General features: G+C 44.3%; 1 protein-coding gene across 1 annotated transcript in view; it reads left to right on the forward strand.

Annotated features, from left to right (window-relative positions):
• Nucleotides 1-23,118, forward strand: part of MDGA1 (MAM domain containing glycosylphosphatidylinositol anchor 1) — a 192,711-nt gene that overhangs the window by 27,428 nt on the left and 142,165 nt on the right. Inside the window, exons 4-7 of the mRNA XM_044450534.1 lie at nucleotides 797-929; nucleotides 8,550-8,819; nucleotides 10,198-10,527; nucleotides 13,513-13,806. Of these exons, the coding sequence (XP_044306469.1) occupies nucleotides 797-929; nucleotides 8,550-8,819; nucleotides 10,198-10,527; nucleotides 13,513-13,806 (1,027 nt within the window). The remainder of the gene's footprint in view (nucleotides 1-796; nucleotides 930-8,549; nucleotides 8,820-10,197; nucleotides 10,528-13,512; nucleotides 13,807-23,118) is intronic.

A 23,118-nucleotide genomic window follows, 5' to 3' on the forward strand; every position in this document is an offset into this window, starting at 1 on the left:
CTGCCAGCCAGGATTGTTCTGAAAGCATTCAACTATCTCATTACGCACATTCAGGTGTCACTCTCTTGAGATCCCCATAACTGCATTAAAACTGCTTCTGCGCTCTACAAACTTTGTTATGAACAGTTAGGTCAGCTCTAATTGCACAGAAAGATCCTTAGAGAAGAACATGTACATTTTTTCAGTAAATTTTTTGAGCCATGTAATAGACTCATTTATTTTTTTTTACCTAAATGATAAAACTACAGTAGTGTTGAAAATATTTGCAGATGCAATTTGTGGCACCTTCTGTAGGATCCCTGTCTTGTCTTCTTGCACCCCAATATCCACTGATACTCAGTAGAAATCTTTCATCTTTCTCAGGTAGCACTTTTGTCAAATTTGTGCTATGCAGGAATTTTGTAGTCAAATTTGTCCCATACTGTTGCTTGTGTTTATGAGCATATGGAAATAACGCCACAAGAACTTGGAAGTAACAGGCCTCCACCGAAACATGGGGTTCCAGTGATTTCATGATCACAGCTGCTCTTTTTGAGGCCCATTGTACCAGCAAGAATCTTGCTGATATATACCATGCTTAGTTCTGCACAATACTTTTCCATCTGTTCACAGGGCAAGTAACCCTGAGGCAAGCAAACATGATAGGATCACAAGGAGGAAACTTGGCAGCACTGTCGTGTTTGTGAGCCAGTCCTTAAAATCTTCAGCAAAAGAACTGTCTGGGTCACTTCAAGCACTTGCAGATTCAAGCAGCTCATATCACCTCTCTCATCCTATTTCCTTTCAAATCCTCCAGGGAGAAACCAAAGTCCTGAAGCTGAAAAATCTGCGACCTCAAGACTATGCCAGTTACACCTGTCAGGTGTCTGTCAGAAATGTATGTGGCATTCCTGATAAATCAATCACCTTCGAACTCACCAACACAACAGGTGAGTCAGAGAGCTCTCAGCAGGTAAATGTCATTAGGAAATGCCTTTCAGCATAAGAGTCCCATCCCTTTAGATTGGTAGGAGGCACCCTGAAGGTTTCTTTCTCCTCAGAGGTAAAGCTGGCAGGGCAGGGATTTCTGAGAAGGATCTCAGGCTCTTTCGTGAGCCCAGTTTTGGATGTTCCAACTCGCTGAGCTGCTTCAGCAAGAGGGTGTTTTGAGTACAGAGTGTTCTATCTGAAGGGGCTGCAGGGGTTGGTTGGTTGATTGATGCCTGTCTCTACTTGTGACAGGGAGTGAAAGAGTAGCTCCCTTACTGGTTCACTCAGGGATTCTGCTCCACTGCTGACATCCTTCGGCTCAAGATGGAGTGACTTGTCAATTTCCAAGCTGTATCACTTGCAGAAGTACTCGGGTATAAGTCCATTCTGTTTCCATAATCTATAATTTATTTAGGGTACAATCCTGTGCATATTTAGACAGAAAATAATTGTATAACTCCTGCAGACTGGGAGTTGGCTGGGTCATGCTGGAAAGTGTAGGATTTTAACATGGATAGCATCACACTTACAGATTTAAATCCACGTGAAAATGCATATTGAAATGGTAGTTATATATTCTCACTCAAACTGTACATTTCTATACATATTTTCTCTCATTTTTCACCATATTTTGTTAAATTTTGAACCAAGAACCACACAGAAACATCCAGAAAGTGCAAATTCCAGAAGATACTAAGTCCTTACCCACATGCATAGGTCTATAACCTACAGATGATATCAGAATTTGCGAAAATCAGGCTGATTGCCCATGTTTGGGATTAGGCAGTTGTAGGGAGATCTGTTTAGTGCAGTCAATATCCGAGATAAATTGAGTTCCCAGTTAGAGTATCTATTTTATAATTTTTAGTTCTCCCTGTTTGCAAGAACTGTCTTATTGTGAGTTATCCACTGGGACACCTCACATGGAAGTCAGTCCTGCTAGGAGAAAGGGGCTTGAAGAAGGGAAATCTGCAGCTGCCAGAGAAGAGTCCACACCCCACAGTTTAACACCCCCATGCACCTACCCCTATTACTTTTAAACTCCAGCCTCACTTCTGTGTGGAGCCAGGGCTGGTTTCATCAAATGGTCTTGCTAGGATCAAGTGGGTGCTGGAGTCTTGGGCAGAGGGCTTCCCTGGCTTTGCAACTTGTAGTCCTTTAAGCAGGGATGCCTGGCAGGAGGCTGGACATGAGTCATGCCACCCAGAGTTACAAGTCCTTTTGTTTTGGAAGGAAGAACAATGGCTTTTTTGCCTAACGACTGGTATACGTCTTAGAGAGTATTAAAAATAAAACCAGTGTAACTAATGCTTTTACAAGCTACATGTCATTGTTTGCACTTAATGTAGCATTGAGTGGATCCAACCGGTGACCTTTGGATGGTACCACATCTTTCCCCCTCTGAAATGATTTCTCTGATGCATGCATTTGGCAAAAGGGCCTTATCCATGCAAAACATGTGCTGTACCAGTGAACTGTGCCCCCTTGGGAATGGATGGCTGGGATAAGCCTTTAGGAGCTGCAGCAGATAATAAATTGAACGCAACAAGGAGATGCTGTAGCCGGAAAGGTGAAAAGGCCAATGCATCCTCTCCAAGATATATGCAGACATGGTGCCACCCAACATAACAATAGTAAGACCTCATGCACCATGTTCACAACTGGGGCTTTCTAGCCAAAGACGTTGACAGATTGGGAAAGTTCACAGCGGAGGATGCTGTGCAGAGGATGCAGGGGATAAAGATGCAGAGGATGGTGTGGGTGTTTATACATGCGCGTTTGTGCTGAAAGAGACTTAAAAAACAAGCCTTGAGAGCTAGCACAGAGTAAGGGGTACGAGAGCAAGCTGTGCACCAGGACGCCGTAACAGCAAAACGTGAGAAAGAGCTGCACAGCTGTGAGAAAAGTTCAGCTGAGGAACCAGCTGACTTGGGCATTTCTTCCCTTCCAGATGTGAAACCAAAAATTGATCAGACATGCTTAAGGTACATGGCAGGAAGTCTTTGCAGCTCGGAGAGGGCACACTTCTAGACACATTGTTGTAGCAGCTAAATTCATTCATTCACTCATTCATTCGATTTATATCCTACCTCATTAGCCAGGAAGCCTCCTTGCCTTTATCTGAAATAATGGCTGCCACTTTGCAGGTGCAAAAGCCCTTTCAGCCTGCGTCTTGAATTCCAATTTGGGGACATTTTTTTTGAGGGGGGACTGCATTCCAGGGTAGGTGGAGCCAAAGGCAAAATTGGGGGCCTAAATGAAAAATACCAACATATTGCAGCATATAGCTCTTACTGCTGGTAACTAAGCCTTAGGAGAGGCATTTCAACCTGCATAAAATCTGGGAAAACAAAAGCTCGGTGGTTAGGAGAAAGCATGTAGGGGCATCTGAGGAGCTTCAGGAGGGTGGGATTTGACCCCAAATCCTGGGTTCTGCACTAACCCACAAGAAGCATCCTCTAGCTTTGAATTCAAGTAGAAAAACAGCTTTTGCTGCTTTTAAGCCCCGTATCTGTGAATACAGGAGAGTGTCCCTTAAGGGTTGATGGATCTCTGTGCTTTTGGGGATGCACAATTTTCCCTTGGTAGTCTTGCTGTACGGTTGCAAGGTGAAAAAGGTCAGCTCCAGGACTGTGGAATGCCCAGGATACTGGGCACCAGGAGGACGCAGCTATGGGGCAGTAAAGGATGCTTTTTCTCCCTTGGTTTCAGAAATGCTAAGCAGCACAGCTGGGGAATTCTCCTGCAGTTGCACTGCAGCAAATTGGACTTCAAAGGGAATTGAAAGCGACTCTTTGTTTTTATTGGTGCTCCCCCCATTTCCACAGCAGACTTCGCCAGCAAGTTTTCTGAGCAGAGAACAAAGGGAATCGCCACAGGTTACAAATAAATGAGATTCATCTCCTGCATAACAATGGCTGCATATTGTTAGCCTCCATCCTCTGGCTAGGGGAGGATGTGAATGGAGGTCGGCCCCAGAGCAGAGCCTGGCTTCTGTGCTGTTTAGCCAGAGTGGCATTGCCGGGAGAGACGCTACTGGCACTTTTACAAGGTGCAGGTGGCACTTTTACAGGTTCTTTCCCTCCCAGTTATACATATAAACCAGCCACCCCCAGGCAGAGCCAGTTCCATCAGGTCACATTTTCTAACATTACTGAGAAAAATAAAATAAAATGTTGCTGCTCAGCAGGATTTTAGCTATTAAGGCCGAGAAACTCACATAAAATAAAAAATATAATTCTGAATTGTTGTCTAAACCAAAGCTTCAGAGACATCTTTTTCCCCCTTTCATAGCAAGACCTGTTATATTAAGAAAAATGCTACTTTTGAGCCTCTTCAAGGGCAAAAGCCTATGGCTTTTGCATTGCTGCCATAAACTGTGTTTGATTCCATACTGGTCCTTGGAAATTGAGGCCATTTGTAGCCCAGTGTTGGGAAGGAAAGTGGGAAATCATGGAAAGAACCAACAATTCAGTGAAAAGCAGGAGAAATACCACAGTAGTGATGTTTCAAGTTGCAAGGGATCAGTGCCAAGACCAAATGTCCTGACTAAGGTGCATTTCTTAGTCTCGTCATCATGCATTGCTCATGCATGAAGTGAGCATATGTTCCCCCTATATATTATACATTATGAAAACTTTCAGTTCGTGGATACAAGACCTCAGGCTGCGTCCATCCCTCCTGGGATTCCAGTTCACCCTCTCCAGTTTGCCAGGGGTCATGCCCAGTTCCCCTGGCTCAGTCCCCTTTCCCCTATCCATGACCATTTGGTGTTTCCCAGTTGAAATGCCTCTCCTGCAGCTTAGTTATTGCCAGTAAGAGCTGGAAACTACAATATGCTGATATTTTGACTCCTTCTTTCTGCTTTTAGCCTTCCCCATCACTGGGCTGCGGTCCTCCAAGTCTCCAAAACAGAATTCAGGCCTCGGGCTGAAAGGGTACCATGACACTTCTTTAAATGCTCCACTGTAGCTATTGACTACATTTGTGTGCCATGCGACAGCAAAACGTTCTCCACACAGCTTCTGCTAAAAGTAAAACCATTCAAAAATAAATAAAGCCAATAACTGTGCCATCTAAGAACAGCATAAAACCAGCAACAGGGAATAAAACAATATAATAAAAACTGAGAAAAGCAGCACAATTTTACAGATCTTAACACTTCTTAACTATCACTGAGTCATCAACAATATGAAGATCTAAAAAGTTTAAAAGCCTGGAAATACAATGCATGCACCGCTGTCCACGGATAATTTTTTTTGTGGTATAGTTTCTTCTGCTATGTTGGTGGAAATCACCATTCAAATGAAGCCTCGTGCAAACAATACTGTGCACTTACATGCAAAAACCATCCACAGTTGCAGAGGTCCTAAGATGTGTCCAAACCCATCTATAAGCATCTTCTCAGGCAAAGCAGGTCCAGTAGCTTCAGGTTATTCTAGCATTTCCATTCCGTACCTTTTAGCATCCTCGAACAGTATAGTGCTGATTTAGAGATCAATTTCTCTACCAACAATGTAGGAGTTTGTATCATCTTTCAAAATCTAAAAACACTCTTAAATGAAATGAGACTAACAAAAAGAAGCAGAAGAAGCGAGTGCAACGCTTGACACACGTACCACGGCTCAGCTACGTGGAACCTCTTTGAGATACCGCTTGTGTTTATACATCGTTAAATGAGGGGGTTTTTGTTCTGCAGCAGCGCATGACAGACTTCAATCTCTCCTGTTTCCAGCTTCTCTGCACATTCCAGGTGTAGATTTGTGTATATTACACACACACACAGTTTTCTCCTGCAAGTGGCAGCAAGCAAACCTTGCTAGCGTTCAGCTGAGATTGGAGACAAGGAAGGAGCTGTCTTGCTAATGCCAGCACCAGCAGAGGAAACCCCGAGCAGGACACCACGCTTCTTTTTGTGGCTGCAGATGAAGTGAGCCTGGCAGGCTGCTTGAAGTGGTTTGTCAGGGGTGCATGAACCCCCAGGAGAGACACATGTTTCAGTGTATAGGTAGGACTCAGCCCAAAGGCCCACCCCACTTCACCATCCCATTTGTGAGCAATGAACTGCATTGCTGGGGAAATTATGTGTGTATGCTCACTAGCAGCTTTTAACAGGCATTGGCGCCCACCTTGCTCCACCTTTCCCCCACCAAACAGAGGCTGCCAGAAGAGGTATGGCAATGGCAGAGGTGAGCACACACACAGTCAAACCCTCCCCTCTGGGCTTTCACTGCCTCCCCTGTCCACCCACCCCTCTGCAGTCCAAAATCTGAGCTGAAAGTTTGAGCTGGAAACATTCGTCCTAGCGCTAGCACAGACCCCGAGAACCTTGCCGAAAGGAGGATGCCTCACTTGTTGCTTTAGTTGGCCAGTAAATGGGGGGAACTGGTTTCTGAAGTGCTCCAGATATGACAATTAGGCTGGATGTGCAGAAACCAGAATGGCTGTAAAATGCATCTGTTGCTGTCCCTTTACAGGGAGAAGAGAGCCACCCTCCCACCTTTAGTCTGCATGAGCTGTAACTCAGAAATTCAAGGCAAACCCAGGACAGCTCATTAACACAGGGTCCAAGGAGAGGAGATGGCAGAAATAATGATGTCGTTAAATCAAGCTTTATGAATATGTAACGACACCTTATTTTGCATTATTACGGCTGTTACTTAAAACATCCTCTCTGCTTTTGTACCACTGGCTGTTGCTTTCCAAGTCTCTGATGGCCCCAACAAGGGGCTTTAAAGGGCCTTTTGCGAGATTAGTCAAAAAACACAGAGAAAAGCCTTTTGGATCTGTGTCTGGGGATGTGGGAGAGACAAGGAATTAATCAGAAGGTTAAGCATTCTAAAGCAGAGGAGCTGCCCATTCATAATGCGACTCTTTACATAAAGGGGAGGCTCAAGGATTTGCGAATGAGGTCAGAGCTGGGGTTTTGATATGTGCACAGGGCAAGGGAATGGGCCAGAGAGCACCAATTACATGGAATGTGGAGTGGGGAAGATGTTAACGAGCTAAAGCAGTTCTTCTCTTTCATGACGAGGATCTGAGCTAGTGAGAATTAAATCTGCAACTCAAGAGCTTTTGCTGTCATGAGTCTGCTTTGAGAAGTAAAATTAGATTGGAGAAGGGGGTTGGAAAGGGCCATTGCTCACAAAGTAAGACTGGAAACTTTTACTCATGTCCCCTTGCACATGGAAGGATGACGGGTGGTCCAAGGGTGCACCACTCCTATTTTATAATGCCCAACCATGAGTTGGCATCATGCCTGGCTGAAGATTGTCTGTCCAGAAATGCAGGACTAGCTACACCAGCCTTTCCCAAACTGGCATCTTCCAGTTGTGTTGAATTAGAACTCCCATCATCCCCAGCCATGGTGGCCAGTGGCAGTGCTGGTGGAAAGATAGGACTTGTTGTGGCGTGCACTTGGTACAGAGAGAGCTCTACTGATGAAGACTTCATGTGGCTTCCCATGGGAAAGGTTGTGAACTCCTGCTCAATCTTGGAGCAATAACTTCACCCTGCTCTACTGCTGGATAGAGTTGAACCCTCCAATGCGATTCTGCTAAGGGGGAGAGCTTGCAGGAGCACTTGGATTCCCCATGTGGAAAAAATCCAATCCTTTTTCCAAGTTAGTCCAAGGAGCTAGTCCATATTATCCCCTTCATCCATAGAAACATGTCCCACCAACGCCAGCTCCTCAAACCACACGTTCCCTTGTTATAGGCAAGAACCACAGCAGAGGGCCATGATGCTATGAACAAGAGCATTTCCCCTCTCCCTTCTTCTCCAACTCTCCCGTATGCTGATTGGTGATGTGTGTTTTTTCCCAAGGGTTTCTGTCATTGCACCAGCCATCTTTCCCATGCTCCACCAGTGCTCCACTTTTCCAGCTCAGTGTATCGAAGCACTGGGGAAGCAGGGGCAAGGGCGAGAGGATCCCCCTCCCCATGCACTGTGCACTCTGTGCACAAGAGAGAGCAAGAAAGTATGGTTCACGAGCAGGTAGGAGGTGTTCCTGGGGACAGCAGCAGGGAAGAGAACAGGGGAATCCGTCTTCAGCCCAGATTTTGATTTGGGGTGGGCAAGCACTCAGGGTCTTTACAAACTTGCCTTTCCTCTGCAGGGGGCTTGTTGAGCTTTGAAGTTCATTTCCCTGCCTCTCTTGAGTTTGGCCAGCCAGCATCCTTATGGTTGCAGGATGGTAAAACAGTAGTAAAACAGGAGTAAATTGCCAGTACATTTACTGGGTAAATCCTACAAGCACTCCCCATGCTCAGAAAGCATCTTGGAGTTGTAACCAACAAGGCAAAAGGGAGGCTGGAAAGCAATATTAACTTGACTACAGTTGCAAGGCCATCTCCTCCCTGTTCTTGTGCAAACTGATGGAGAAAACATAAACAAATCCTTTTCAGTGCAGTCATGACACACATTTCCAACCTCATTCTGGAAATGATTCAACTGATCGTGCTTAATGGGTTCCCAGGTCTGACTCATCATATTGGTAGACTAACCTTTTCCTGCAAGAGCCAAGAGCCTCCCAGAGATTAATTTCTCTCCCTCTCTCCCCCTCCCCACCTTCCTTTCAGCTCCACCAGCTCTAAAGCTGTCTGTGAATGAGACCTTGGTGGTGAACCCAGGAGATAACGTCACCATACAGTGCTCATTAACTGGCGGCGACCCCTTGCCCCAGGTGTTCTGGTCACACTCGCCCAGCCCTCTGCCCCGCCACAGCCTGGTTAAAGGGGGCAACCTCACCATCTGGGGCATCAGCGTGGAGGATTCGGGATACTACAACTGTACAGCTATCAACAACGTGGGAAACCCAGCCAAGAAGACAGTGAATCTGTTGGTGCGATGTACGTCCTTCTGCAGACCTGGTTGAGGATCAACCCTGGATTCCTAGTGCTCTCTCTTGGTCTGGGTTGATTCTGGAATCAACTATGAAGCTGGCACTATGGGACAGAGAAGAGATTGCCTAAGCTTGTCTCTTGCCTAGCACTGCTTACTTCCCTCAGAACTGATGTTTAGCCCTCTTACTCTTCCCATTCTGTTTCCAACACAAACACAGTTTCAGCCCAAGTACCAGACACGTTATTTCACAGATAATCCTTAAGCCACTGCTGCAATTCTTACAGCCCTCTTGTTCATCTCCTGTTCTCCTTATAGTCACCTCTATAGGGCTTTGGTTGCTTGTTTTTACTAGGGAGGAGTGAATGGGCAATGCTCAAGATCTCCAGCATTCTCCAAATCTTGTCCCAAAGCTTCTTTAGGGCCCAGGCCCATTTGTATTTACAATTGCTCCTTGCTCAGTGTGAATGGGGAACTTCTGCAAATTCCTCAGCTTGTGCAGCTTTCCTCCATAGCCTAAAGCAGGGCCGATTCAGACCACAGAGGAAATGTCCACAAAATGGGATATTTGTGCAAAACAAACTGACTCAGGACCAAGGTGAATGCAAGCACAAGTTCAAGAATTTACCAATATTTTCAGTGCTTGGGCTCACATTCAGAGCTTCAGGCAGGACATGCTTGCATGTCTCATGAACAAAAATGAAATTCTCATACACGCCTAGTTTTTAATTTGAAAACAGCAGCTGCAGGGGTCCTGCCCAGAATCAGGGCCAGAATTCAGGAGAGAGATCGGTCTGTTGCACCAGCACAGTAATGACAATGAAAAAGAGCCCCATCACCCTGCTTCATCGTTCACTCACCGCTCCCCAGTCAAAATAAGCAACCAAAGCCCTATTGAGATGGGTGCAAGGAGAACGGGACAGACAGTAGGCACCTTTCAAATTTTGGAAGAGTTCTGGGTGCTGTCACAAAAGGATTGCCACTGAGGCTTGGCCAGTCACAAAACATCCGTTTTCCAAAAAACAAGATGGTAACTTGTCCAAGTACCTAAGTATAAGGCAGAGGTGGTATCAGAGGTTTAACACACAGAACCAGATTTCAATCCAGATAACTCTGCTGGAGGGAAGCCCTTCAGTTTGTAACATACTCAGCCTCCCAGCTTTAGAAGTGGAATGAAAAGGTATTAGCAAGCAATGTAAAAATTAGCAGGGGCAGGAAGCCAGGCAGGTTCCAAGAGAGATGTCTGGCACCCCCGGCATATCTCCACGGAACGTATTGTTTGGCCCATAAAGATGCAAAGCATTGCTGCCTTCAGTTTGATAGGACACAAGCTGTTGCTGCAGGTAATGCCTTTATTCATGAATTTGGTATTTGTATCTCTTCCAGCCATGAAAAATGCTACATTCCAAATTACTCCTGATGTGATCAAAGAGAGTGAGACCATCCAGCTCGGGCAGGACCTGAAGCTCTCCTGCCACGTGGATGCCGTCCCACAAGAAAAGGTTTCCTACTCCTGGTTCAAGAATGGGAAGTTGGCCAAGCTCTCTGATCGGCTAGTTGTCATCCGGAATGATCCAGAACTTCCACCAGTGACAAGCAGCTTGGAGATAATTGACCTCCGCTTCACAGACTATGGCACGTACCTGTGTGTGGCTTCCTTCCAAGGGGCACCAATCCCCGACCTCAGTGTTGAGGTGAACATTTCCTCTGAAACAGGTGAGCTCTGTTATTCCTGCACAAGCTTGACTGATGGCAGATGCACATTTGAGTTACTTATTTATTTGTTTATTTATTAAAACATTTCTATGCCACCCCATTCGCCGAAGCCTCGGGGTGGCTCACAACATAAAATTAAAATACAAGAAATACAAGTTAAAGGGTTTCATACCCTTACCAAAAATCTTCAGAAAGAATTTCAGAAACACAGTGCTGATTATTACAAAGCATTTGTATCCCACCTTTTTCCTTTTGCAAGGAAACCCAAGGCAGCTTACACAGACTGCCTCCACTCCATTTTATCACCACGAGAGCCCTGTGCTTGGCTGAGAGTCCATGGCTGGCCCAAAGTCACCCAGTGAGCTTCATGACTAAATGGGGACTAGAACTCAGAATGCCCAGGTCCCCAGGCCTGTACTTCAAGCACCACGCCACGCTGGCTCTCTGGGGATCAAAGCAGCAAAGCTGCAAGTGTTATCAATTAGGTGGGTACATTGACTTTAATCACAGGATAAAATCATCTGCCTGATTAATTTGAAGGACTAGGACTGAATGGCACACTCGCTTGCAGCTTCTTTGCTCTCATTCCAAATTTATGGCAATCAACTTTGAGGAAGGGGTTTCTATCAATTCCAGCCTTCCTCAGTCTAGTGCCCTAAAGACTACAGCACCTGTCATTCCCCATCAGCATGACTATTGGGGATGCTGGGAGTTGTAGTCAAACACATTTGGAAGACACTGGGTTGAGGAAGGAAGATTCACTCTAAGTATAAAGCTAAGAGATAGTTCTGGTGCTTTCTCCTTCTGGATGAAGGTGCTATGGAAAAAACACATGGTATAGTAAGTACAGCTTGGATTGTATCACTTCACATTAAAGACAAGGGATCTTTTGTGTATATGCTCCCCACATAAATAAAAAAAGAAATCTGCATATACAATGTCAGGGAGTTCCAACCTAGATCATTTAGTTCTGCATATTGGTGCCATGATAGAGATGCATTCTGGTTCAGAGTCAATCCCAACACAATCCCCCTTCCCCCAGTTGGTAAGCCATAGAAAAAGGGCTTCCATTTGCACCAGTGGGATCTTTCCCCCCCAGGACTACTAATAGCATGAGTGTAGGGATAGCAGGGTTGATTTTAATTGGGATTGTGGCTGGGGAGGGAAGGGTTAAACTTGTGGTCCTGTTGAAAATCGCCACCCTATGCAGGTGTTAATTTTTCTAAAAATCCTGATGTGGTTTCTAATGACTCAATTAGTGACTTGTCTAGTTCAACCCAAAGAGTTGAGTGCTATATAAATCTAATTCTCACATGAATAAATAAGAAGAGCATAGTTAATATAGCTAGAGAATAGGGCACTTCAAAGCATCTTTGCCACAAATGTCATGATGAGAATTACAGCTGTATGCTCAGGGTGGGGTTTCTAGATGAGGGCCTTTGACAGGCCTTTCATTGCCACTGCCATGTGCAACTTTCGGCGTAGTCAGTGGGCAGAATTATACTGAACTGCGAGACTCTCAGAATAGTCACTGGACTGCATTAGCAATCTAGGGACATTTTTCCACAGTGGCAAGAACTCTGGTGTCTTCTCACCTTAAAAGTAAGCCCAGAAAGTATCGAGATGGCTGTCCGCCGTAGGAGGTCCTGGACTTTAATTAAAAATGCCTCGAGTACAATTTACACATTTTTCTCATGGCGAAAATTGTCTCCTGCCAGGTGAGCGTCTACTGCCAGTGCCGAGCAGTGAGGGTGCAGCTCTGCCTTCACACCATTGTAGAGAGGGTCTGATGAGATTCCACAGGAGACCTGCAAATTGAAAATTCACCTTATTGCCTAGTGTGGCAGCGGCTGGAGATGGCAGCAGCTAAAACTGCCTAAATACACTCTTAAGGCAGCTATGTACTCTTCTTGTCTGTGATTAAAATTATCACACCCTCCCCGAGTCCTCTTACATATATAGGTCACACCGAGCCGTTACTAGGAGTGCAGGTTAAAATGACTTCAGAACTTTTTGCTTCCCCTAAAGAGAATTAATACAAAGCCTTTTGATATGTGACAACAGTGGTATATATGAAAGCGTGCGAAGAGAGAGCACTCGAAGAAGCAGGAGCCATCCCGTTCCTTTCCACTGTGGCGGGTGATCCATCTCTGCGCTTTGGAAAGACCGGCTCAGGCAGAGAGGAAGAAATTGGTACCTGTGATGGGGACTGGACCAGAGGCAGTCTTGTCCAAGTATCATAGAATCACAGAATAGCAGAGTTGGAAGGGGCCATGAAGGCCATCGAGTCCAGCCCCCTGCTGTTGCAGGACACCATGTCACACCATCCCACTCAGATGGCTGTCCAGTTTCTTTTTGAATGCCTCTAGTGTGGGAGAGCCCACCACCTCTCCAGGCAGCTGGTTCCACTGTCGTATTGCTCTGATTTGAGGAAGGCTTTCCTAATGTCCAGGGTTGATCTTAGTGCTGGTTATACCTGAACCTTAACCCATTCCAGCTTTTTATTTTAGGCTTTGATTTTTTTCCACACTAAATCATTTTAAATGTCTGATTATTTTAAATGTCTTTTGGTGCTTTTAATCTTTCTGTGTTTGGTTGCACATCACAGAAATGTGATATATAAGAATAGCAAATAGTAATCCTTTTAAAAGTTGTTATGGCTTTAAAGATGCAATTGCAAACCTATAGGTAGTACGAATCAACTCTCAGAAAGCAGAGGGCTGCTGGTCAGGACATTGACTAGCAGGTTGAAAAAAGCTTGGCTGGTGGAAGCCACATAAGTTCCACAAAATAAGCTACAACATGTGCATTTGCATGGTATGCATAACTTAATCAAACTTCTCTTGGTTCACACTTCATTGATTCTTGGCACAGAGTTTGGATGTTTTTTTCGTGCATAATCATCTTACCTCAGTGTATCTAGTTAGCCAACTCTTGAAAATGGCTGTTGTGGTATGATCTTTTCTTGTCGTCTTCTCCCATTAGTGCCTCCAATCATCATGGTGCCGAAGGGTCAGTCCACCATCACTGTCCGTGAAGGCTCCAGAGCAGAGTTGCAGTGTGAAGTCCGAGGAAAGCCCAAGCCTCCCATCATCTGGTCCAGAATAGACAAGGAGACGCCTATGCCTTCAGGTGCCATGACAGTGGAAACCAGTGATGGCAAGCTGCATTTGGAAAAAGTGACCCGAGAAATGAGTGGGACTTACAAATGCCAGACAGCCAGGTACAATGGCTTCAACATTCGACCCCGAGAAGCCCTGGTGCAACTCAATGTACAGTGTGAGTATAGCCTTAAATCTTCATTGGCATTTGCTGCTGTAGAAGTGTGCATCAGTGCTTTGGTGATGTTGGAGACAAAGATGCACTCCTTTGGGAGTAGCACCTCTGACTGGACTGAATTCTTCTTTTCTTTGGGGACTTGGCAAAATAATGCCCATATTCATGTGCAAAGCAAGAGTACAGCTGAAATATCAAAACTCGAAACTGTCTACATATTCTAGACAATGTTGGCTTATAAAGCACAGCTCTTTCCATTATTTCACCCATTGCCTGACATCAAAGGAGCCATATTTCTTTCTCCCTGCCCCTCTGTCCTCAATATTTCCTTGCTGATGCTCAGGTTTCCAAGTTGCAAATAGGCAGGCAAGTAACTGCAGGAGTTGTGGACTCCCCCACCCCTATATTAAGAATTCTTTGGGCCATCAGCATATCAGAAATGGGTAACCTAACCTGAGTTTAGGCAGAGGAACTAGTGAAATGTAATGTTCATTAATAATTTTATGTATTTATTTTAAATAATTTTTGTTCCCTCCTTAAGGAGATCAGAGCAGTGTATGTACTTATGTGCAGTTGGACTCCATCATTCCCCCCTCCCACCCACCCCCTTTATTGTGTGGTATTGCTTCTTTGTTCTTACTGAGTACTAAGAACTTGCATATATCCCAGTACCCACTTTTAGTCCACCTTAATTCTAGTGCATTAAGGATACAATCCCAACCATGTTCACACATAAAAAAGCCTGTAACTCCCAGCAGTCCCCAGCAAGCCATGAGCTGTAGGCTTGTGTGAGCACACACAGGGTCATTCCCAAAGCCCTCTAAGTAGGACTAGAATTGGATACCATCCCTTGGCTGTCCAGATGAGTCCTTCTCATTGAGAGGACTGACTGGACTTTATTTTGAAATGCCAAGTAGAAAGGCTAACTCTGCTTATTGGGATCCTCACCCCACAGCAAATATAGTAGACTACAAACCAGTTTTTGTTTGTTAGTTGCTTGACCCAAAGCATGGACATTTCAGCCCCAGGAACAGTTCATTATTAAGGCATTCTTCTACATTTGGGATTCTTCTCAGGCAGCAGAGCATGCTGGCTTTCTACTGGGAATAGGGTGTTTGGGTCATGGCAGTGCTGAACATCCTTTGGTCAAATGCAGTTTATGGATAGTGTACTCATGATGAGGGAAGCTGTTTAATCCTGGATCCATAAAGATGTTGCTTGGTTATTCTCTGTGACCTTGGACAGCTCAAGGTATTTCAGCGTCAGCCAGAAGTCAATGTGATTCCAGCTGGCTGGCCCAGAACCAGCTCAGATCTGACCGGGGTCAGTGACAACTGCAGAGAAAAGGAAAGCCATATGCTTAGCGTGTGTGTATATTTTAAGGATGAATCTTTCCCCAGCATTCAGAGTGTTGCAGCTTTGTGCTAACATGTGTGAAGATGCACTGTTTGTAGGTGATCAAACGCTGAACCAGGCAGAATTTTTTAATATCTGCAACAGGATGAAAGTAATTTGACTCTTTTGCTCTCCAGGTCTGTGGTGAAGTCATTGCTCAATGTTATTAATGGGAGTGGTGGATTGAGATCATGTGGTGATAACTCTTTTTGCAAAAGTGGCATTACATCAGGAGAATTTAGGGACCAAATTTCCTGTGGAATGGAGATGGCTTTGGGAGTGTGAGGCTGGCAGGTGTGGGATTAAGCGAAAGAATGTTGATTTGCACCAGCAGGCCCCAGCCCTGGGCCGCCATCACCAAATTGCATGTTCATGGCATGTACACACAGCATTACTTGTTACAAACCAGTCACTCTTTCTGCTCCACGCCCCCTCCTTTTTGCTGCTGTGGAAAGCAAATCTGAAAACTTGGAGAGAGCAAAAAAATGCCCTCAGTTTTGTTATCTAGGTCCCCCCTCATAACAATATCATGCAGCAAACAAAATTAAGGATGCTCGGCCCAGATTATGAGTGGATGCTAAAAAGAACATCCACACACACACATACATGTTACTCCACTGGACCAACACAGAAAGCATGAACCAAATGCAGCACCAAAGTTACTCTCTGCAACCCACAGTTTTTCCTGCCTTAGGAAGATGTACTCACCCCACTACCGTTCTTCCCTCTCTTAAATGATTTCCTATCTCCCTTCCTAATGTTAATCAGGGTTTTACTGTATAGGTACACTAATGGGAACCACATTTCTTTGTAAACCAGGAAGTGAAACGATAATTTGAATTTGGTTTGCAGATCATGGTTGTGAAGGACTATTTGCATTAACTTTGCTTTTACACCTTTATTTTACACTGGTGGACATGACAAACAAAATCATCATTAAATACCTTCCAGGAGGGATGGCAAAAAGAATGTGTGTTCCCACAGCTACCTTCTGATTTATAAGCAGGAAATGTGCTTTATGTTTCTGGTAGATCAACAAAAGGGGCCCTTGGATCAGGGACCTGGTGAAGCCGTCCAAAGCGGCTTTTATCAGATGGCTTGTGGATTGTGCAATGGGGCATTTTCAGTCTGCCTCCAATTGCAGCTTGCCATGTGCACCATGCTGAGAACCAGTGTGGTGTAGTTGTTAAGAGCACAAAACCGGGATTCAGACAGTCTTGGTTCTAGTCCCCACTTTGGGCCAGTCACAGATTCTCAGCCCAACCTACCTCACAGGGTTGTTGTGGGGAGAAGACTGAGACCAAAAGGAGGAGAATTATGTAAGCTGCTTTGAGTTCTTTAAAAAGGAAAAAAAGGAAAAGGTAGGATAGAAATCTAATAAATAGATACACAAAGCTTCTTCCAGAAACATTTAGGGATATGGAGAGTTGTGCTATGAAGATGTGTTGAAACAAATTGCCACCGCTTTGACTTCACTGCATCAGAAATGAGGCATGATTCCAATACAAACTTGCATACAAATGCGGATTTGAGCAGGTTGAGGTGGCTTGATGTTCTCATACCTCAGTGCTGCCTCATCCTAGAGACTAAGAATTTCCTTGTTTAGGGCCAACTGCTGGATTCTCGTTGATATAGTGTATAAAAGTGAACCTTATCATTTGGAGAGTTTAGCACCACCCAAGGTTGCCTCCATGACCTCCTTGCTAAATGGGCAACCCTTCATTTATCTGTCCGTCTCCTCCTCATGTAGGAAGGCAAGCATTACAGAAGAGTATGTGGATGTTCACCGGTTAATTGAGCTGCTGCTCTCCAGTGCAAGCAGCTCATTAGCTTTGTGGCTTGCTCTGGAATTCTAATCTTGTTGGAAATGGGAATCGTGTGGTTGCTGAAGGCACTCTGATGAGAGCACAATTTTTTTCTTCCACTTGTTCTTTCCAACTGAGAATCTGCTCTGATGATGAGTGTGTGTTGTAGGTATATGTTTGTGTCTGTGCATGCTTGTGACTTGTTTTTGAACTGGCTTTCTTTTGGGGAAAGTGAATTCTGGGTGATAATTTGGTTGTTTTGCTGATTTGTTCCAAAGCTAAAGTTGCAAAAAATCAATACCGCAGATCTGATTAGATGTCAGAACATGTTTCTCTGTTTCTCTTTTTCTTCTTCTTTTTCTTTTCACCCACCAATATAGAGTTTTGTACTGTGGCACACAAGCTCCGAAATTAGCTTTGCCAGCACTATTGCAAGAAAAGGGGGAGGGCAACAGACTGCCAGTCCCTTATAGACAGATGATTGTTGCTTATTGTGAATATGTTTTGAAAATAGGAAAAACAAAGCACCTTTCATGTTGCTCCAGTAATGGGTGAAAGGTTTAGTGAAAATGGCTTTTCTCAGGGCCCCTCCATATGTTATGGTGGTTTATTTTATGCTTGCACTTAGGATTTCTGATTTCAATATGTATATCTAACAATGCAAAATGTAAATAAAACAAACATGTGCAGAAGTGTGCATAACCCAACTGCATTCATGAAAGAGCTAAGAGCTGCCGCATCTTCTTAGCAGATGTTCATTCTGCGGGCTTCTTGCAACGTAATACATGGAGGGGCGCTCAGTGTACATTGCCAAATTCTTGCCATCTTTTGGAGGATTTTCTCAGGATCCTTCAGATTCATGCCTTTGAATGTCCTGACACAAGAAAGGAAAAGAATGGCAGATCATAGTCACAGAGCAACTCCACAAGTTATGATTTTAGATGTGCACTGAAAAGAAACCTTAAGAATGTGTGAATGGTACAGTGGAACATGAGCAAACCAAATGTCATGGAGGTATGTTCAGAAGGCACCAGGTGGTTCCCTCTGGAATATTGCAACCTGTGTTTGCCATCATGTAGTGTGTTCAAATAGAGCCTCTGCACTAAGGCCCAAATACTTCATCCTTTCCCATCTGGTCCAGGTTCCCAACACCTGTGTTGTGCAGCTTCTTCTATCCCTTCCCCTGTTGTGTACCATGCATGATTTCTAGTCACTATCTTGCCCTAGGATTCATAACTATTGATTTTATGGATTGTGATGATTTTATACTGGTTGATATTGTTCTTATGTGGTTTTTAATGTTGTAATCCTCCCAAGAAGCCATGTGGCTAATGGGGTATGCTAGAAATCTATTTAATTAATTAATTAATTAATAACCAACCAACCAGGATGCTTGGTGCTTTAAATTTATTATGCTTTTGTATTTTAGCTGTTTTCTATTTTATAAAAATGTAGTGTATCATCCTGGGTCTTTAAGAGAAGGCCAACAAAGAAATTTTATTAATAGTAGTAGTAGTAATTCTTCCTAATCCCTGTTTTAAATCTGACTCATTTTCCTGCTAGGTGCTCCACAGCATCTGGATTAAATGGAGGGTCATGTCAAACTGAAACATCTATTAGAATTTGGGAAGTGGCTTAAATAATAATTAAATAAAATTAGCAAAATACCTAAAAGATACCTAAAGGAACATCTTTTTCCGCTACATGCTCTCCCGCCCCTTAAGAACTTCAATAGAGGCCCTGCTCTGGGAACCCTCCTTGAAGGATATTAGGAGACAGAATACCCAGAGGAGGGCCTTCTCTGCGGTGGCACCCCGGCTATGGAATGCACTCCCTAGAGAGGTCTGCCTGGTGCCAACATTGAATGCGTTCCGGCACCAGGTCAAGACCATTTTATTCACCCAGTATTTTAATGTTTAAAATATTTTAATTATGTTTTATTTCAGTCATGGGTTATTAGTCTTTTAGGCATATAAAAGTTTTAAATAAATAAATTTTATTATTATTGTTTGGGGTATTATGTGATCTTTTATACTGTTGTATGTATTGAATTTTGTTTGTAAGCCGTCCAGACACGCATAGTGATTGGATGGGTTAGAAATATCCCAAACAAATAAATAAAGTACGTTTTGGAGGGAGGGCTTTTCTCCATCTTTGGTAGGACTGCCAAAGTGCCTTTGCGCTCATCAGCAAGCCCCGCACTGCTCCTGCCGCCTTTGAAAAGCCAACCTCGAAGGAGGTATCTTGACTCCCTTTCTGAATGTGGTGAGTGTTGGGACCAATTGCAGCCCCAAAGAGAATTTGTGTGGTTTATGTGGCAGCTCCTGAAGATGGCTATCCTGTTGCTGCTTGTCCCTTCTGCAGCTCTTTCAAAGGTCCCTGGTAGGATGTGGTCTTGAAGTCAGAATCCTGACTTCTCAGCACTTCACACCAACTCGAATTGCCCCAATTCTGTCTGTGACAACGGTTTTTTAAAAAAACTGCTATTTTTGATTAATCAGATATTTGCTCTGAGTAGTTCTTGTTTCTAAAGGTCCATTTCTTTGGGACAGGCATCCCACGGTTAGTGTTCCAGGTGTCTATGTGTCTTTTTGTACACATTAAAAAAGCCATACACTAAGAACACACTTTCATAAAGTCATAATAAATAATAAAAACATAAATATTCTTTTACGTCTTGCAGCTCTCAAACATCTGACATTTACCATATGTGGCTCTTCCATTGAGCAGGCCTGGCCATCCCTGTTCTATGAGGGTTGTAGAGCATCCAGACACAGGCCAGGTTTATACAAAAATTGATAATACCACATAGTTTCCTCATGCATTTTGTGTGTGTGTGTGGATGTGCCTGAAAGATGATCAGGCTCAGCATGGTAACTCTACTCCTGCCTGCACTTTTCTTCCCTCTTGTTCCTCCAGGCATTATCTCAGGGGACAACACGAGGAAGAATGAGGCTTGCTTTGAAAGCTGCACTCACAAGCTGAGTTCAGCTTGCTGCAGCATCCACGCAGCCTCTGAAGCAGAGCAGAGAGGAGGAGGAGCTGGCCCCACACCATTGCCTCTCGCTCCAGAGGGGTCTACTCAAGCAGGAGGGCTTGCCCAGTCCATGCTCACGCAAAAGGGAGGGAGCCGGCTGGGTGGCACTGTGAAAGGAGCTGCACTGCTCAACCGATTGCCCTTCTTCCCTTTGCACATGCCAGAATCCCAAGCTCAGTCCCTGGTGCCTCCAGCAAAAGCCAGGAAAACTGCTTGAACCGAAGCGCTGGAGAGCTGCTGCCGGTCAGGGTTGGCTCAATGAAACCTGGGCTTATAAATCAATGGTCTGGCTTAGTATAAGGCAGTCTCCTCTGTTCCTATGAAGATGCATGCCAGTGCCTGCTCTGTAATTTCACCATCTTTAGAGTGGAAATACGTGTGACCCTTCTCACCAGAGGCTTACGAGACTTAATTAGTGGTTTCAGGGTACTCTGAAATCTTTTAATAAAAGGCGCACGGGATGAAGCAAGCATTGTGATTATAAACACCATCTACCAGATGCATGGCAGGTCATAGAGTCACAAGTGAAATGAAACGCATCAGCCCCCTTAATGCATATTAAAACGTGGGGCAGACAGGTGAGATCAGATAGTTTGAGGCTAGCCTGTCCCCACGGAAGAAAGAGACAGACTGGCAGATGGCAAATGAACAGAGTCGGGGTCCATCTACCCCATGCATTTTATCACATATGAGAACTCTGAAGAGTATCTCCATGTTTCTTTCACAACTGCAGACTATGAGTTCTTCTGAGCCAGTTAAAAAAAAAAAGTTCACCACCATGTAATAACATTGTGCTATTACATATTATACATGCAGATGTTAATGTCTTTATCCATTTGTTTACTTGCTCCCTTTATTTGCCTCCATTCTGCCAATGCCCTTAGGAGGGGCTTCAGAGTTTCAGGTTGTTCTGCAATTTAATAGACAGGGCGCAAAAGAGAAAAGGAGCAGGGCAGGAAGAGGAAAACAAAGGAATTCAGGTGTTGGTGCTATCGCATAAGTGAATACTGAACGAGGAGGAAGCGAATGGAGATCCGCCCTTGCTCAGCTGAGGGAGGGGTCCTTCCATCTCATCTCCTCTTTTGAGGCAGCCAGATGGGATGACTGATGGAGTCTGAGAGGGAAGGAGCAAATGGCAGCTGGTCTTGGCTAGACTGAAGGAGGGAAGGCTTGTGATTGCATCTCTCCCACAAATGTAGCCAGAGGCATGGATGTGATATACATGCCAGTTCTAAAAATAGTTACAGATGTGCCGCAAACAATATTAAAAGCAGACCCCTGTAGGTGCAGTGTTGCCATCAAGTCATCTCCAACTTATGGCAACCCCATGAATAATCCCCCCCCCCCCGCCCCAGAAATACTATGTGCTTGACAGCCCTGCTCAGCAACTGTAAATTCAAGGCTGTGGCTTTCTTTATGGAGTGGATCTATCTCATGGCTGGTCTTCCTTTTCTTCTTCTGCCCTCAACTTTCCCTAGCATGATTGTCTTCTCCAGGGAGTCTTATCTTCTCATGATGATCTCCAAGTATGACAGTCATTATTTTTGCTTCCCTGGCAAGTTCTGTCTTGCTTTCATCTAGAGCCTGCATGTTTGTCTTTTTGTCCATCCAGAGTATTTACCAAGCAGGTGCAATAGAGACTGTCATTTCAATTTAAAAGAACTGCTTTCTACATTAGAGACAAAAACGTTTTTGGTGTTGCTTCTGAGAATAGCCAAATTATTAATGTTGTTATTGTTGTCATGTGCTGTCAGGTCACCTCTGGCTTTTGGCCACCCTATGAGGGGATGCTCTCCAAAATGCCCTGTCTGTCACAGCCCTGCTCAGCTCTTGTGAACGCAAGGCTGTGGCTTCCTTCATAGGATTAGTCCATCGCATAGCTGGTCTTCCTCTTCTGCTGCTTCAACTTTCCCTAGCCTAATTGTCATCTGTAGTGAGACTTGCCTTCTCATGATATGCCCAAAATACAACAGCGTCTTTTTTTTCATGTTTGTTTCCAGGGAAAGTTCTGGCCTGATTGATCTAGGACCCATTTGTTTGAGATTATCCATAGATTCCTAGAATCATGGGGGGGGGGGGGCGAGCCTAAAGATCTTTTATAGTATCTGTATTAAGACACCCCCCCACCCCGTACTTAACACCATATGAACCAGCCTATGCATTCCAGAAACACCATTTTAGCAGCAACTATAAGTTGCAGGGTAGGTTTAATAAACATGCATAGCCAGGTAATTTAAATAAACAAGCCAGGCCATGCTGCAGAAAAAACTGGGAAAAATACTTTCAACATTGTTTCCTTTATCTTCAGCACCACAAATGTTAAAGAACTTTGCAGATTCAAATTATTACACTGATAAGCCATAATAAAATGAAACTTCTCCCACAAACCCTGTTCTTTACAACCTGAGACCACTTAAATCCAGAGGGATTTTTCTGAATAATCTCTAAAACATGCCACAATATTGTTTTGGCCATTGTGCAATATTTATTTTCCAGTGGCAACAGCATGGTAGTCTATCTGCATACCGTAGCTGAAGGGAATAGCCTTTTCATATAGGAAAAAGACATGCTGCTGTTCGCATTTTTAAAAGAAATATGGCTACATATGCACTCCCTTACAGGAACCTCTCATAAAGGTGTACATACTTAGGGTTGCTGAGATGGAAATCTTGCTGTTTCTCAGAGAGGAAATAAATTAGCTGTAGTCTCCTCAGTGCCAAGACAGATCTTCCTGTAGTTTGGTTTCAGAGTTCATCGAATCAGCATGAAAAGAGTTCTGACAGCTACTGGTAAAGGCAGAGGTTTGTTTTCTATTTATGAACTTCGGCGAGAGCCATTCCATTATTAGTGCTGGAGTATAGGGTGAGAAGCTGTCAACCCTGTGGGGAGAACTTTGGGTTGGTTGCCCATGAAAGGGTTCGGGTAGACCTTTATGGTCTGATTGAAGGGCAGGAGAGAAACCAAGCTTCCCTCTATAGCCAAGGGACAGGATTCAATGGAATTCACCACTTGGTTGTATCAAGAGGGAATTCTGGCTATTGCCTTCACTCTCTCCCCAGCAGTTAGGACAATCAACAG

The sequence above is a fragment of the Varanus komodoensis genome, unplaced genomic scaffold (assembly GCF_004798865.1).
Source record: "Varanus komodoensis strain SLA01 unplaced genomic scaffold, ASM479886v1 scaffold1, whole genome shotgun sequence".
Taxonomy (NCBI): domain Eukaryota; kingdom Metazoa; phylum Chordata; class Lepidosauria; order Squamata; family Varanidae; genus Varanus; species Varanus komodoensis.